At 38.7% G+C, this 17,831-nt stretch overlaps 2 protein-coding genes across 2 annotated transcripts in view; both read right to left on the bottom strand.

Moving 5' to 3' along the window:
• LOC108657589 (uncharacterized) overlaps positions 1 to 9,204 on the bottom strand; it is a 69,159-nt gene extending 59,955 nt beyond the window's left edge. Inside the window, exon 1 of the mRNA XM_018110246.3 lies at positions 8,673 to 9,204. The gene's annotated coding sequence lies outside the window, so the exon portion shown is untranslated. The remainder of the gene's footprint in view (positions 1 to 8,672) is intronic.
• Positions 9,205 to 11,198: 1,994 nt separating this feature from the next.
• On the bottom strand, positions 11,199 to 12,435 carry LOC108655925 (uncharacterized). Its single transcript, XM_030388288.2, has 2 exons — positions 11,430 to 12,435; positions 11,199 to 11,370 (listed from the first exon to the last, which is right to left on the bottom strand). Exons 1-2 carry the CDS (start codon positions 12,188 to 12,190, stop codon positions 11,277 to 11,279), a joined length of 855 nt encoding a protein of 284 aa, XP_030244148.1. The 5' UTR covers positions 12,191 to 12,435; the 3' UTR covers positions 11,199 to 11,276.
• Between the last annotated feature and the right edge of the window lie 5,396 nt (positions 12,436 to 17,831).

The raw sequence follows: 17,831 nt of genomic DNA, 5'->3' as shown, positions 1-17,831 counted from the left end.
GCTCCTTCAGCCTCCTCCAGCTGGCGCTCCTGCCGTGGCCTTTGGATTCGCCTCGACGTTCCGGGGCTAGCTATAATATAATGCCAACTACTTTGTACTGAGGTGCTCTCCAAGCGCACTCCACTAAATTGAACATTTTGTGTTTTTATTTTATTTTATTATTTGTTGCAGCTGTTGCAGCTGCGAGTTGCCAAGTGCCCTATAGGTTTTCAACCTTTAAAGTGCTTCCATCTATCTCTATGGGTGTTTTAGAGACAGAGACAGAGAGAGAGAGAGAAAGAGAGAGAGTGCTGTTGCTGAGTATTTGAGCAATTCGTCTTTAAATATTTATATCTATTTGGCGAGTGGCTGCCGCTGGACCAAATAGAAGTAAGAAATAAAAGTAAAAGTGTTTAATTGATGCCACTGGGCCATTAAAAATGCAAAGTATCCCTAACAAATTCACTTTGTGCTTCAAAGTAATGAAAATGCGAAAGAAGTTCGCATATTTTTTCTCGTTTTCATTTTCGTTTTTGCTTTTGCTTTTGCTTTTGCTTTCTTTCTATTTGATTATAAAAAGCTAATCTCTCAAAACCATTTGCGCAAGCTTCCAGCTTCAGTTTGAGTATGGGCATGTTCTGCCTTGCAAAGCCTCTGAATAGTCAAAGGAAAATACTTCAAGATGTCGAGGCACAACTAGAAAATGCCCTCTAAATGACAGACTTATGGTATACGTTGGAATATATTATAGGTTATTAGTCGTTATATGTTGGGAGTCGATGTGGGCTCTAGAGCGGAAATGACGAATCAAATTTAATTGAAACCAAAAGCAAAAGACAGGACATACAGTAAACTCGATTCTGAGACTTAAAGATGAAATTTAAGTCACCGATGTACAGGGATGTCGATATTCAACGCACCCATCTGGCAGCCCTGAATCTACGTTGCCAGGGTTGCCAGATGGGTCCGTCGAATATGGACAGATTCGTATATAAACTGTTAAATATAACAGTGATATAATTTATCTTGCCATCAATACATATTTGGGACTTGCTTATAATTGAATTAAATTAAATATGCTGTAAAAATATATATCTGATGCAAAGACTCTCTTAAAATAAATAAATTCCGTAGGTGAGCTAAAGTCTGAATTCGAGTTCCAAAATTATGCCAAACAGATTTCAGTTTAAGATTCCAGCCCAAGGTTGTATGAGTAAAGCTTATTCAAAGCCAAATTTAAGCGCAAAGACTTGGCTTAAATGCCTGCATTGAGCAAGAATATTTTTCCGTTGAATTAAAAAATCCGAGACAGGCACAGGAGCAATCCTCTTCTCATGATGTCTGTCTGCTGCCATTCAAAGATGCTTCAGGCACTCATCAGGCATGAGATGTTGTCGGCCTTATGCAGATGACAGCTCAGATTCCAGCCCAGATGACCAACCCTCACATGCTGCTAATCAGCTTGAAAGGGAAATTAAAGCAGTCAAATTCATGATGAGATAATTCGACGTCTGTCTGCCCATCGGCCTACCTTTGAAATCATTTGCCTGCGCTCAAACACTATTAATTTATGCTTTTCCCATTTGTAGTGCATCTCTCTATATCTACAAAAAGCCATATGAAAATGCATAACTAAGGGGAAGGAAATATGTTTCAGGGAGTAAAAATATGGGTAACGCTCATGGAGTAATTGTTTATGATAAATATATTCAGGTCAAGTCAGGTCTTCTCCTAGTCCAGGTATGGGGCTTCTTGATTTCTTCGCCAATGTTCGGAATCTTGAGATCTCATGCAGCAAGGAGACCGAGGGATTTTCCTAGATCAGTTCCTGCTCCTAACGTGCTGGAATCGAGTTGTCTAATTCTCTTTTGTGTTAGGTCAATATTTTGTAAAGTGAGTAGTATAAAAATGGGCTTCAATCAGATTTCAGCTCAGTTCAATCTGCTCTCACAGGCAGCATGCCAAATTGACTTGAAAGAGAAATTGAAACGGTTTAGGTTGATTCAAGTTTCGAAATCTCAGACTCAGCTGCAAAACGCGCTCATTGGGCTCTTTTATGCTCATAATCAAGACAGTTTATCCACTTGCAGGGGACTACAGGGTAGAGTTAGTTTTGCAATGTCGTCAAAAACGCAAAGCAAGGTGAGCGAGTGCACACGCAAATGAAGTGGCATAAATAGTTGAATAAGCTATCTTATATGGTGCGTGCTATATATGTGTGTGTGTGCGTGTGTGAGTGAGTGCTAACTGATACACACACACATGCACAGACACACAGAAGCAAACGATTTTACGACTTGTGCCGCAGGTTGACTCGAGTGCTTTGGCGTAGCCGAGCTTCTGAGGCGCCTTAAGTCTTTGATGCAAGGCAGTGCCAGCGCTTGAAAGTGTTTGAATACACACACGCTCACACATATACATTCATAATACGAGTATATATGTGCATAATATATATATGTTCTTATATTCATATAGCTCATCTGCATCAAATGCATTGCCCGAGTCGCAAAATCGTGCAAAATGTCCGTAAACATTTATTTAAAAAAAAAAAAAAAGAAACAAAAAATGAAAAGAAATTGTCTGTGCACATTGTTCTCGTGCAACTGCTGAGGTGTGTGTGCGTGCGTGTGTGTGAATTCCTTTCAGCTTGCAAATGTGCAGGCGTCACATTGTTTATGTTGCTTGTGTGTGAGTTATTGTTGCGAGACATGATACTTTTGTATTTTGTAACACGCAGCGCATTACAAATGACAGCCGCCTGTCACATCCCCATAACAAACATTCACACACACACACTGGCTTGACTATTAGTATGATAGTTGTTGCTGTATTGTTCCTAGCTGCTCTTGATACCAGCCGCACACACACACACACACACACGCACAGTGCTCGGCATTAGTTAGTCCTTCATGGCCCCGGCTACCGTTGTTGACACATTTTAGCCAAATCGATGGCAGCCAACTGAATTATGGCCACATCCTGGCCAAGCTGTTGACCCAACTGGCTACACATAGCGAAGGACCCACACTCACAGCCATACACATGCACGCCCTCACGCCCACTTCCAGCTGTACAACCGCCTGTCGCTCCTTGGTAGTCGTTATTTAATTATAATTTTTGTATACCCTCAACTCTGACACGAAGTGTATTCAGCTGAGCAAGTTAAGTCTGCTTCACTCTAAATTACATACATATATATATAAAGCTTGCATTAGCTAGGAGTAAGTCATCTCAATGTTCTCTATATAGCTGCTCCACAAGCTCAGCTAACGGGAGTTTAACTCTCCCCGATCTATTCATGCCAAGTCTTCCATAGAACTCAACTTATTTCAGTGTGGAAGTGCATTCACTCTTCGCTGTTGATTATCTCATTTTGAATTCTCTTTTTGGCTCTGCACACAGAAGGCTTACTCAAATTGTGTTGTCATCAATTGGGTGCGGGCTGGGAGCTGTGAGAAATACGAGCGAGCGCTATGGATTTTTCGGGTCATTGTTGTTGTTTATGTTATGTTGGGGGAAAAAAAGAGCAAAAAAAATGCAATTATAATTTCATATTTCAATTAATATAAAAGTGACAAAGAGCGGGACAGGTAGACAGAGGCAGCCCGTCCTGCACTCTCTCTATCTCTTTCTCTCTCTCCCTCACAGGGCTTTTTGTGCATAGTAAACCACGATTTAAAGGTAGCTAAGTGCCCAATGACGTCCTTCATCAGAGTTTTATTGCATTATATGTAGAGGAATTTTAACTAGACGTGAATTACTACGAATATGTATTTTAAGTCTTTTAAGTCATTAATTTGCTTAATAGGGTTTTGTGCTGCAGCCCCATCAACAGTTTCAATAAACTACTTGCAACACTTTTCAAGTTTATTGAATAAAACAAATAATAAACTTTCAAAGCATACACGAAAACTTTGTGGAACTTAAGTTGATAAGCTTCAGATGTACTAAAATTAAACTTTATACAAAATTCTATTCATGAATATTCTATTCATTCGATTCTTTTCTATTCGTGAATGCTTGACTCTGAGATCCGTTGAGCCCAGCAACAATCTTATATTCATCAAATTTTCTATCTTCATCAAACAGAGTGAGGTAATATTATTATTATGTGTGTATATTGGAAAAACAGGTTTTTCAGTACATAAACACTTTATTTAAAGTTCAACTTAAAATTACATTTCACGTAAGTCACCTACAAAATAAATATGAAGCTCTAAGGGTACTTTGACTACGCTTAAAAATTGAACTCTAAAGAGTTTTCGAATACAACAAAATGATAGACTGGTATACACGAGTATCCATGCGAAATTTAAAGTCTATAACTTTTGTGGATCACGAGATCATTGCGTTTGTACAGACGGCTAGACGGGCCTGGCTATATCAACTTGGCTCGGCTTTATGGTGTCTGTCAGGCCTTCTTCTGCCTGTTACATATATGTTTACCAAATCATTACGCCCGATTTCTCCTTTTAATGGGTGCAAGGTATAATAAATTTATTAAAATTAAATAAAATAATAAAGTATATAATTATTATAAGCAATCGAGTATATGAATAACATAAACATTATGTCTAAAATGTAATATATGTAAATGCCATGCATAAATCTTCTTTGTCAACTTTTGTCCAATTAAATTATTTGAAGGTCAAGGCCAAGGTCATTTTGAGCACATAATTGCTTGCAGCTGAAAATGTGCACTACTTCCAATGAGCTGTCATTTTGTTATTTTTAATTTTATGGAATTAACCCGTTAATTGCAGCAGCAGCTTCATAACGCACAATTTGCAGCGGGAAACAAATTGAATTAGGATCAAAAATGTCAACTAAGCAAATTTTATACAATATACGAAGATGATGAAGACTGATGAAATCAGCATTTCATTTGGGAAAGTATAAGCTGCATTTAATATGGAAAAGTCTAAGTGAGAACTCGATCCGAAACTTAAGTTTTCATATACAGGCATCCCAGAACTCATGTTTGCACAGAGACTTCATCAATTTAAACTACTCGTTACATAGTTAGTGCCCCATAAATTCTGGACAGCAGCTAGAGAAAAAGTCCAAACTTTTAAACAAACCAAAATGGATCTCCACTCGAAAGTTGTATTCCTTCTTTATGGATTCTTTAAGATGAATAGCCGAGCAATTGACCATGATATGAGAACATTGCAATCGGGCGTTACCAATTGCAGAATACTCAGGCACATCCCAAACCTGAACCCATTCAAAATTGGAAATTATATTGGCAGAAGCGATGCATGTCAAATAAGAATTGCATGGGCTCGAATCCCCTTAATATACTCATTTCACATTTGTGAATGTGTATAAAAAAACATGTAAATATGTTTGTTATGATGATAATCTGTTTATCTCTCATTGCGGTTAGCTAACTTTGGACATTTTGCCAGTACGAACAATTCGCTTGTTTCTGAAGAGATCAATTTAAATAAATAAAACAAAATCCATAATACAGAGCCCTTATGGAGTTCTTCTGGATCCGTATGAGGATTGTCTGAAATGAATTGTACAAATTGTAATATTCAAATCACAAATCAGTTGCATTTGAGACTGCAGTTCATCTAAAGTTCCGCAGCAAAACTTGAATTGTTGACTGATGGCTATATCTAGTAAAATTTTTCAAATAATATTAAATTACACTTTAAAAAACTAAAATTTCATTATTCTGACACTGCATTTGGAGTTAAGCTAACACAAAATTAATTGAGACTTTTAATTGGAGCTTGTTGAATGTAGTTATATATAGTATATGTATATCCTTCGGTCATTGGCATCAATATACGCTATATATACAGATGTCACAGAAACAGAGAAAGAAAAGAGCGAGACGGAGAGAGAGAGAAAGCACGCAGTAGTAGTTGTAGTGTAAATATTTGCTCATAACAATGGAGTTTATTTGGACTGCGCATACGCCTAGTTAGCCAACCCGTTGTGCTGTTAGCGCTCGACTTTGTAAATCTCGTTGGCAATTGGCATGTCCTCCGTGGATACCGGTGCGCGTTGGCAAGTTCTGTGAAATGACTATTTGGCTAAGTGGAAAACGCGCTGCGCATGAAAAGCCAGCGAAAATGGAACTACAATAAATATTGCCTCCCAGCGAGGCGAGGCGGGGCGAGGCGACGGCAAAGCAAGCGGCCAACCTTTAAGTAATTGTCGTTGGCTGTTGGCTGTTGGCAGTTAGCTGTTGCCTGTTGGCTGTTGGCTGTTGTTGTCATTACAGTTGTTGCTGTTATTGGCACAGTTCTTTATTATTATTGTTATTATTATTATTCTTATTTTGTTTTCTGTTTGTTTGCCTTTGCTTACTTTTATGTTAAAGAGGCCTTTCGACGAAAGGGCGCGCCTGCCGAACATTTTAATGAGATTTTTGATTTCCAAAGAAACTCAAAACGTAGCATTCAAGTTTAACCCCGTTCGCTCCTCGGCGCGCTCGCTCTCGCTCCCATTGTCAATATCCCGCTCAATGTCTGTCTGTCTCGCTCTCGCACGCTCGGCCACAGGCAGCCAAGTTAATTAGCAAAAAACAGATAACGTCGCAACAAAGTCGACACACACACACACACACACATACCAATATAGAGATATATGTATGTATGTATATGAATGAAAATGAAAGGAGCAGCCAGCATCTAAGGCCATCTAATGTCTGTTCCACCTGCCTTCTGCCCCAGCCTCCAGCCACCTGGCCCTCAAATGCAGCCCATCAGTCACTTAACATCGTGTGGGTGGCAGGCAAATCGGGACGGGGGCGGGGGATGGGGTAAACAAATGATTTATTATCTGCGAAGGCAGTTAAATAAAATTGCTTGAAAATTGTTTGGCCAAACACCAGTTGGACCTCGTTACAGTTACAGTTACAGTTACAGTTACATTTCGAGTTACAGCTATATTTACAGCCGCGCCGTAACTCCTTATGTTTACGTTTCTCTGTTGATATTTCTGCAAAGTTAATGAACTGGAAAACCCACACAGCCAGCGCCAACTTTGATGGCACGCTTAGATGTTTCTCTCTTCAGCTGTCTCTGGCTTCATCTTCGAAACTCTGCTCAAAGTTGGGCTTAAACGAAAACGACTTCAGAAGGGCAAAGCCAAGTGTCTACAAAATTAAAATGTTTTATTCGAATGACTACAAATGCTCCATGTGAACGCAAATATACGCAAGTTTTTGTGCCCAGTCGTCACACTTACTCTAAATCGATAAGTATTGATTGAAATCATCTATTTTTAAGCAATGGAGTTTCCAGTAGGAAACACTCGGAAGTGGCAGCGATGTATGCGATTGTTACAAACACAACAATGATCAAAGGTATCAAAAATCTGATTCATATAGATATTTAAATATTCGTTTCAGTTAAAGTGCATTCTGTTTGTAAATCAGTGTTCAACATACAAAATTTAGAATAAAAGTAATACCGTGGCTATCGGGCGCTACCGACTGCAGAATACTCATTCACTGTCCAAAAGTTGCTCTTTAGCATTTCACATAAGAGGATTTCTGTCATACGGTGAGAAGCACTTTCGAATTCGCCACGCCCCCAGTGGGGCGGATCGGGAATAGATTGACCAATCGTAATTTAAGGTCATCAACAAGTATATGTTCTCTATTTTCAAAATGGTCTGCATTCATATGAACGGACAGAGCGCAAGGCGGACATTGCACTTGCTTGAATTGAAATATACCAATTGGGGGCATGGCTAATGGGATATATCAGCGTTTCGACCATGAATGAGTATACTGTATTTGGTAACGAATGCAACGATGTTAATTGATTATATTTATATGATATATCAAAAATTAATTGTTGTATATATGTTTAACATATATTTAAAACGAATCTATTTTCAGACTTAATTATTGTAAATATTTGTTTTTCCTTATTGGTGACCATTTAGATACAAAATATGTTTTCCATATTTTATGTTTTATTTACATATGTATATACAAAATATATTTAAACATTATATTATATTCTGTTTATATTTGCACTCTTCTACTTTGTTTTTCCATTCGTCCTATAACAAAGTTTAAGTATTCACTAACACAGCTCTTTAACTTGAACCATTATATTCTCAATACTCAACTCATTTCATTATATTCATAATAATTGTTACATTTATTTCAAGTTGATATTTATTTAAATATATTTATTTACAGTTTTGAAAATTGCAATAAATAAAAAAAAAAATTCTATCCCCTTGAAAAAATGGTTCTCGATAATTTAATTTGTGTTTGAATTGGGACTAGACTGTATATGATTCTCTATCTTTCTCTTCATTTCATTCGAACTCATATTTTTATTACTAAACTAGGCTTTATTGATCTTTGGATTTGGTTTAGTAATATAACAGTTTTCAAATAAGGAACACAAATGTAGAGCTCTTTACAGCTCATAATTGAGTACATATACTCTAAAACTGGAATATGCATGGACCATACAAATAGATAAGTCCGATTTACTTTAAAAAAGAAGTTAAATAATCAATTGGCATTGGATGAATTGAGTTTCAAATGTTCTTCATCAACTTGAGCTATAGAAATAAGAGAGGCACTGAAATTTACTCATATAAAATTATCTGAGGCCCAGAATTTTCGACGCATTATCCGTACGGACGCTATAAGCGGAGTCTTTATAACCGGACTGTACGATATTTAGGATAGATTTATTACTCACCTTCTCAACTTGTTACTTCTTATCGTTGCCTTAGCTCACAGCTTTGACACTTGTTTACTTATATTTTTCTTTTCTTTTTGTTTTGGTTTTGTTTTCGAAAATAATTTCAAAACATTCGACTTTCGTCTGGCTCAGTCGGCTGGACGTCGCCGAGTTATGCAGATGCAAACACCTTGGGCTTTGGCACAGCAAAAAAAAAGAATATGAAGAAGAACAACAATCAAGACGCACACACACGCGCACACACAGACGCAGAGAAATCCGCTAGCACAACACGAAAATTTTTCAAAAATTTTAACCGTTATGCGTACGCGAGTGTAACTGTTGTTGTTGTTGCCCTCTCCGACTAACAAAGCGCTGACTGTCAGTGATGCTGACTGAGCGGAATGCTTTAGCTGCTGCTGCTTAGCCTTAGCCTGCCGTTGTGCGAGAGCGAGCGAGACAGAGAGATAGTTTAGAGTGTGTCTGAAGCTGAACCGAATCGCACGAGAGTCTGTTGACGAATGATTCGAAAATCGCAACGTTCAACTCGAGAGTCCGGAAGCATCCGTCCGTTTACAACAAGTTGTCACACTGTAACAGCGACGCAACAGTAAAAGCCCCAAAGCTTTTCCTGCTCACGCTCCTGCCAGCTTTTGCTGTTAGCGTTAGCTTGCGTTTCTAGCTTTGAAAAAGCTCAAATCAGGCCGTGTTTTGACTGTTGAAATAACCGTTAAATCTGTTCAGTTGTAAACTCAGATTGCCGTTAAGCATTAGATGGGAGGATGTGTCATAGATACCCTATAATACTCGACTGATCTGCAGCAGCAAGCTGTTTAACATGCATTTAGAGTGGGATATAAAGTAGGCTGTGTAATCTAAGCAAAATCCACTAGTACTGCTGTTTCATCGTATCACTTTAGCTAAAAATTAAATCTTAGTTTCTATAAGTTTCTATGAAACCATCCACTTTTGAACAGAAATCACTGGAAAGCGCAGGCAAAATTAAGCAACATCCGTTCCATTTCTTATATAATACCCATTCATCATTATCATCAACTTACTAAAATTATATTAATAATTTCTATAATGATTCAACAAGCGGTTATATTTATTAGAATCATTTTCAAAAATTAGTTTTCTCATACTTTTGTAATTGGCTATTTCTATTTTTCTTAATAATTTTACAATTAATATAAATTATTAAATAGCTTTCAAATTATGAATTTAAATATTTTTTAAATTTGAAGATGAGTATAAATTAGATTAAATGAATATAAATTTGTATTTAATATATTTTTATAAAAACGCAAATAACTTTGCACTAGATGTCTAATCTATCTGATGTTTGATTAGTGGCTGGCTCCTGTTCAGATTCTTCACCTGTTCAACAAATAAGGAAGTCTGATTCTGACAAAGTATCATGCAATTATTTATATATTATATATTGATTAATTTAAATTAATGTTTAGAGCTAACAACTAAAGAATTTTCTTAAATTGTGTTATTTAAAAATAACGTTTGAGATGATGTCTCATTGCTTTTGTCAGTCTTTGCTCTTCTTGTACAGACATGAGCTTGCATCATGCACTCTCCCTTTAATCAATGCAGCTGTCGTGCCATCTCGCTCTGATTCGTAATGAGGCATACAAATATACGCATTTCACTCCATTCGGTTAAGTATTGGAGAAAACATTTAATCAATTTATGAGAAAGCATTCTGATATTGCATTTATATTATTATATAATAATATATTATTCGATAATGCCCTTTAGACGCTTAAATCTGTCTTAATCAAAGTATAATTAACATTCAAAAGATCTTTTCAATAAGATTCATTGCAAAATGCCCTAATTTAGCCTGTATGTTGCTTCAGTTTTATATTAATTTATATGTATTTCTTTGTAACAATGTATTTTCGTAAGTTCCTCTTTATTTGTTATTTAATAACAAATAAATTTGATCTCATCAGTTCTGCCTGTGGCTGCTAAGCAAAAGCTGTCCAAATGTAGCACTAAAAATGCCAAATAAAATACCAATTGCAATCGAGCTACTCACCGACAATTTTAGCAGAGTGGCCAGACGAGCTACAGGCCAACTTTTTAGTATTTAAAAATACAGTAAACGGCGGTTTATTTAAACATTGATTTATTTATATTGTAGGCGTTAACAAATATTATATGCTATTTTATAATTAATAAAATATTAATAAATAAAATGCATTAATGCACTTATCAATTAAAATACAATAAATCTGCATAATACGAAATTGCTAAAAAGTCAGAAACGTATTAAAATTGTAACCATTAATTTTTAATAAGAAAATCACACAATTAAAAAAAGTTAATTTATTTGTAATTAGTTAAAGCTCAATTGATTGAACATACTTCATATATACAATATATGCAAATAGTGGAGTATTAGAAATAGATTGTCAGAGATTTACGAGTTCTATGTACATATGTATAAACCAGTTAATATTTCAATGTTTATATATTGCTTTAGGCCTCTATTGTGTTAAGTATGACTTGTGTTAAGTATACCTAAAAAATAAAAAAAAAAAAAAAAAAAAAAAAACAAACAAATATATATTTAAGAAAAACTAAGCTCGTATTGCCTTTGGTTTATTCGCGCCAATCGCCAATGATCTGCGATGAGGGCACCAACTCCAGTCGACCGGGCGCATTGGCCAGATAAGGCAACGGAGGCATAGAAAATCTGAGAGGATAATGATGAGGATTAGTGTTAAGGAATATAGTGGAGCTCACAGCTCTTACCTGGGCCTAAGCGGCGGCCCCTGGTGTATGGGCAATTCTTTGGCTATGGGCGTGGCTTTTGGCCTGGCGTTCAGCGACTTGGCCTTGACGAGACTGGCCAGCGGCGCGATGCCCGTGTCGACGCTCTCCAATGTGTTGCGCACCACTGGCGGTGGCTGAGCGGGCCGAGAACGTTGCTGGGCCGGCATCACAGGCAGCTGCGTGAACTGGAACAGACGCGGAGCTGCGTCCTCTTGGTCGAGCTCTGTTGCAGCCATGTCGGCGGGCGCAACCGCGCCCAATGCCTCTGCTGCGCCCGCTATGCCAACACTTCCTCCTCCTCCTGCCAGGGGTGGCGTGAACATGGCAGCGAGCTGGACGGGCACAAGGGCGGGTAGGCGCACGGTAACAGGTCTGCCAGGTGCAAGTGCTGGTCCGGCTTCCGCTGCCGGCTCAGGTGCAGGAGGCGGTGGTGGTGGTGGTCGTGCTGGGGCTGATGCTGGTGGCTTTCGCGGTCTCTTTGTCGGCGGTACGGGCGTCTCGGCCGGCTCAGGCGCTGGCGTAGCTGTTTCCGCCTCCACATCCTGCCAGGCCTCCAGCAGCGTCAGCAGCTCATCCTTGGTCATGTGGCCCAGGCCAATGGGACTGAAGCTGCCCACGGTGTTCCAGTCCAGCGAGGGCAGTTCGTAGAGCGAGCGCTGATCGCGCGCGTACATCAGCTGCTGGCCGGCAATGCCATGGCACAGCAGGGGCAGGAGCAGCCACACTAGACTTGTCGCCATTCTCTTTGCTGGTTGATCCACAATTGTTGCTCCGCTTGCCGACTGCTGCTTATTTTATATGTTCCCATCCTCTGCTCAGCATGTCAGCCAGTTTGGCTTTGCTTTTGCCTCTTGCACCGGAAAACGGAAGCGCACGCACCAAGCGGCGGGTGAACTGGTTATAAACATGCCAAATGGTCACTCTAATCCCAGGCACTCACCCGGCGCTCGCGGCCCCCTCCATGCGTATGCCTGCCCAGCCAATGACCAAGTCCAAGTCCAAGCGCCCAAGCTCTGAGCTGCTGCGTGCAAACCGCATATATATGCCCTCGATCCACAAATGGGGCGACTATACAGGGTATGCTGGGCATGCCGAAGCTGTTAAATATATGTTTACTCAATGCTATATACAATATTGTTTTTCTTCAGGGAACAGTCTCGTATAACAAGGAAAGGAAATCGAGAAAAAATTAAGAAAAGTTTTATTTTTTAAATTAAAAGTCTTCTTCCTCATTTAGAAGTACATATATAAAGTATGTAGAGTGATCTATATTTTAGTATTTTATTTTAAATCTTCAATAAACTTAAGATGAACCTGATTTACAATTAATTAGGTTCAGTAAAATAACGAGGTTAAATTATTATCAAGTATGATATCGCTCACAATATTTATTTCCCTCCTTCAATCGGATAACTCCGCCCCTACCGCTCATAAATTGTCAGTTTAAAGGGTATCCTTAAGTCCAGCATTCATCTTCTAGTCGATCTGTGATTTTAAAGGCCAAACCAGTTGCCCGGACGAACTGTAACAGCCAACGCTCTATTTTTGTTGGACTTGGCGTTGGAGTTGGGGCTGGAGCTGCATTTGGTGGAGCTGGTTATGCGTGGATTTCGATGTTGATTTATGCTGCAAATTTGTTGCGGTTCGAGGAAGCGTTTGCCAAACGTTACAGATTTATGCGTACTATGTATTCATGGGCATTCGTAGTTAGTCGTCGTTATTTGTTTGCGTATTTGCGCTGTGTTTTCACTTTCAATTGCCTGGTTCGAGTAGTTCATATAATTAACTAACTCAGCATATCAGAAATATCCATCACATGTCGGACTGTCGAATTGTATTCGAAATTCGTTATTGTGTCACATAAGTCATGGCATGAATGTTATATAAGTTTGGGCATATTTCTCTTTTTCGTTCTATCTTTATCTCTATCTTATTTTTGAAGGCTTTAGATGATTAGCTTTGAGTTTAAGTTTCCTTTCATTCATCATTTCGACAAGAAATTTAAGAAGTAGATTTATCAAATATACATTTATCAACGCTGCACCAATGCCCCATGTAACGCGTATTCTCATTAATTTATCTTCAATTTCAGTTTGTTTTCCACTTTAAAATATTATGAGAAACATCTGAATATTGTAGCGATATCCGGAGTTTTTCGGTATATGATCAATTTTGCCATCCATAAATTTCTCACAGTCCCTCCCGGCAAACACATAATGACTTGTGCATTTAAAATATGCAAATAGATCGAATTACCCATAATAATTGAATTCAATAGCTGGTTTTTGTTTAGATAACCTGAATAATTTGTTAACTACATTACCTCATATGAGAGATCATATTGATTTCTGCTTAAAACGTACTATGATTATGATTATCTCAATTGTCCATCAGATATTATGCACAATAATTTTTCCAACCCTCGATCCGATCATCCGATATTGTCATTATCCACTTAACGTCAGCGTAATGTCTTCCTTTCATCCATCCCTTCAAGTTCGAAAGTCAAAACACGACCAATCCAAGCAACTGTCAAAAATTAACTGAGCGTTCGAAAGGGTTAAACTTATAGGCATAGGTCTATCGTAGAAGTTCGAGCATCAAATACATCAAAAATACATACAATATGTATATTCGCACTGCAGCAACTTTTTACTTTAGTTTATAACAAAATGCCAGAAATAACAAAATAAATAAAATGAGCAAATAAAATAATAATAATAAATAAATACCTCGAAAAGTAATAGATAAAATCTGTTAAAAAATAATATATTTTTTGAAAAATGTTAAAGGGGAAATAAAACACAATAAGTGAAATATTAAAGCTCGAAGACAAAGTAAACCTCATTGTGAGGTTGTAGACTATGAATATTGCCTATTTCCGACATTTACCCCACTCATTATGTAATGTCGCGCGTCTGAACTCCTCGCCCATCGACGCGAAGCTGCCAATGTTTCTGTCCACTTATATAAATCTACATTTAATCCTCCTGCATTTACCCGACTCGATTGTCATCGATGATCATTCGATTTTTTGTGGCAGCTCAAGCGGGTGTTTGCAATAAACTGGGAATGCGACTTCGGCACCTTTGGATGGCGATGACTCAGTGGGGCGTTTAAGCCAATTATGCCCAGTGAGGATTTCCATGAGTCTGTGTAATGGATATTAGTGGATGCTACGAAGTCGGATGCAACTGACGCGGCAGCAACGTTTCTGTCGAGTCGCACTGGCGTTACGCATTCGTCACTTGACCCAGTTGCCGGCTCAGATTGTCTCGCTGGGCCAATTGTCCGATGGTCCAATTGTCCAATTGTTGTGCCCCGCCAGCTGTTCACCTGTTCAATTGATCGCCTAGCAGCCATAACATGGGCAGCGAAAGAGAAAAGGAGGCCGCATTCAAAATTGATATTATCAGTAATGAATAATGAATACCGCCAACTGAATAATCAAAAAAAGAGGCGTCTATTGGTTTGACAATGGCCAACAACGATGCTCATTACATAAACGGGCGCATTGCACCAATGATTGCGATTGCCCCCCTCTCTCTCTTTCTCTTCGCCCCTTCTATGCTCCTCTTTCACTGACACTCTTTAAATACCTAGCAATTGATGTAGACGCCGCGGCTCCGGCTGCGGCTGCGGCAAACGATGACGACGTCGAATTAGCGTTAATTGTCGCAGCTCTTGGCGACTTTGACAATTTTGTATACCCTGTACTGATTGGAAGTGCCTGCAACAATGTAGGGACTGACTAGACGAAAAGTGCAACAGATAGAAAGTACGTATATAAGAAATCATATGAATATGAATATGAATATGACTATGAATATGAATATGAATATGAATATGAATATGAATATGAATATGAATATGAATATGAATATGAATATGAATATGAATATGAATATGAATATGAATATGAATATGAATATGCATCTGCCCTCTGCCTATGCATAGCCTATGCATCTTGACTCTGCCATCTCTGCCTACTGAATAGGAATATGCATATGAATATTACTATGCCCTACTGACTATGAAAGTGACTATATATTACTATCCTCGTGCATCTGCCTCTGCCTCTGCCTCTGCCTCTGCATCTCGCCTATGCACCTATGCCTAATCAATCTGCCTCTGACTATGCCTCTGACTATGAAATATGAATGATAGGCGTCGTTACTATGAACCGTTTTCCTGAACTTATGATATAAATTCATGAGTTAGAACACGTGAATATAAATATGAATAAGAACACGTTCTGCAGTTAGCTCTCTCAGTCCCCTCCTCCTATATCTAGAGGGTATCTGTAAGTCGCGCTGGGCTTACTTTATGCACGTTTTCTTGACTCTGGAGTCGTCGGCCCCCAACCCCAAGCCCGGCTGCGTTCCCCTTAACGCTTAACAAGATTTGGTAGCGCGACAGCTCGAGGGGTGTTGCTGGATAGCAAGTCTGACTCATTATGCAATCGCAGCGTTGCGCTTAATGCGATTGGATTTAAAGACCCTTTGGTCGGCTGGCGGGTTGGCTGGCTGACTAGCTAGTTGGCACTGGCTTGTTGGCTGGCGAAATTGGCAGCGAAAATGGCCTAAACAATGCCACTGCTTTCCATTGATAAATCAGCAATGTAAGCGGCCAACGCTTGTACACAAATCGTTCGCTTTTACCACCAAGCGCAACATTTTCTGTTTTTCCTTTTTGTTTGGTTTGGCTCTGCTGGCATTTGGTTTCTGTTAGGCAGAACCCGCTAGCTCCCTGACCTAACCCAAGTGCGCAAGCGCTTTGCATAACAGCAACAGCCATGGCAATAGTAACGCCAGCAGCGCCAGCAACGGCGCCAGCTGCGACAGCGGCAGCATTTTTGGCTTTCCCAGCAAGTCACGACCGGCGCAATTTTCTTGTCACTGTCACCCAAAACGCGGCACACGCAACAAAGCCAAACAGCAGCAGCAGCAGCAGCAGCAGCACTCGCAACAGTTAACAGTTAACAGCAGCAGCAGTCAAGAAGACAAACAAACAACAAAAAACGGCAGCAGCCCAAAGCCAAAAAAAGACAGAAAAAAACCTCAGCCAAAAGCAGCGCAGTTGACGGCGACGTCGGCTTCGACGATTTCAGCATGCTGATAACAAGAAAGCTTCACAGCCGAGACACAAGTCGACGATGAAATTCTCTCTCTCTCTCTCTTTCAGTTGCTCAAGTTAAATACTTCAACACGAAGTCAGAGCAGCAGAAGAACTCTGCAGAGAATTACACTAGATGTATGTATGTATGTATAAGAAAATTTTATTAAAGATCTGGATCTAGGTTTACATATATGATCATAGTACGTCAGTATGTTGAGAACTGCAAATCTTTTAGATATAGTAACTATGATAGATATCAAAGAATTATATTATATTTAATATATTCTAATACATTGACACAGATAGTTCGTTTATTAGTACTCTGCTTATACTGTTGATATAGTTATTGGGATGGAAAATCCGGTCCGCAGATGAACTTATTGGTTATAGCGTCTTCCAAGTTTAACGAGGGTTCCTCGAACGTCGTTCTCCTCTATGTTGTAGTAGGCTATAAGAGGTTAGATGGAAAAGGACTCTGGTTGACTATCAATAGATATACATATGTACATCTATCGATGACTATGACGCTGTCGATAGTTGACTTGAGCGTGATGATCGTCAATAGCTTAAGCAGACGCAGAAGACGAACGAGATCATAGTTTTTACGTAAATATTAAATTAAATAACTAAATGAAACCTCCAAAAATATTTAATGTTTTTCGTATAGCAAATTTATTCAAGCAGCAATTTTCTCTAGATAAAATTCTGATTGAAAACATCATAAAAAACTATCCCTAAATGCGACAATGGTTTCTATTGTAGATCGAAACGTTGAATGATAACTCAAGATGCGCTTTAGCTCTGGTGTAGGTCTATCCATATAAAAAAATTAAAAAAATAAGGCAGTCTAACCAACTCAAAGATGAAAGCCTCCAAAGGAAACGACCTTTGGTAAAGGCTAGCAGATAATGTAGGTCGAATGAAACACGTCTTCTTGATATAACATCCCTTAACTCTTGCAGCTCCTAACTTGTGTTATCTGAATTCGATATATTTCATAGCCTTACAAGATATAATTCAGAAATTTATAAGTGTGTCCCGCTACACTTATTAAATACGATTTTTTAGAAACCCAATTAATAAAAGCGATATTTTATCAAATCACATATAAGAGTGATAATTCAGGTCTTGGGCTTATATATGTATATATACATAATTTCCCACTTACTTTACGTAACTTCAGCAAGTGTGAAAATGAGGCGCAAAATATTTCTTCGCAACTTGTGCGAGTTGCCAGGCAAATGTTAATAGATTGGAGAATTT

This window comes from Drosophila navojoa, chromosome X, assembly GCF_054131105.1.
Source record: "Drosophila navojoa isolate 15081-1374.11 chromosome X, UAZ_NAV_1.0, whole genome shotgun sequence".
NCBI lineage: Eukaryota > Metazoa > Arthropoda > Insecta > Diptera > Drosophilidae > Drosophila > Drosophila navojoa.
Note: the sequence above shows the minus strand (reverse complement) of the source record. Positions and strands in the feature narration are given on the sequence as shown.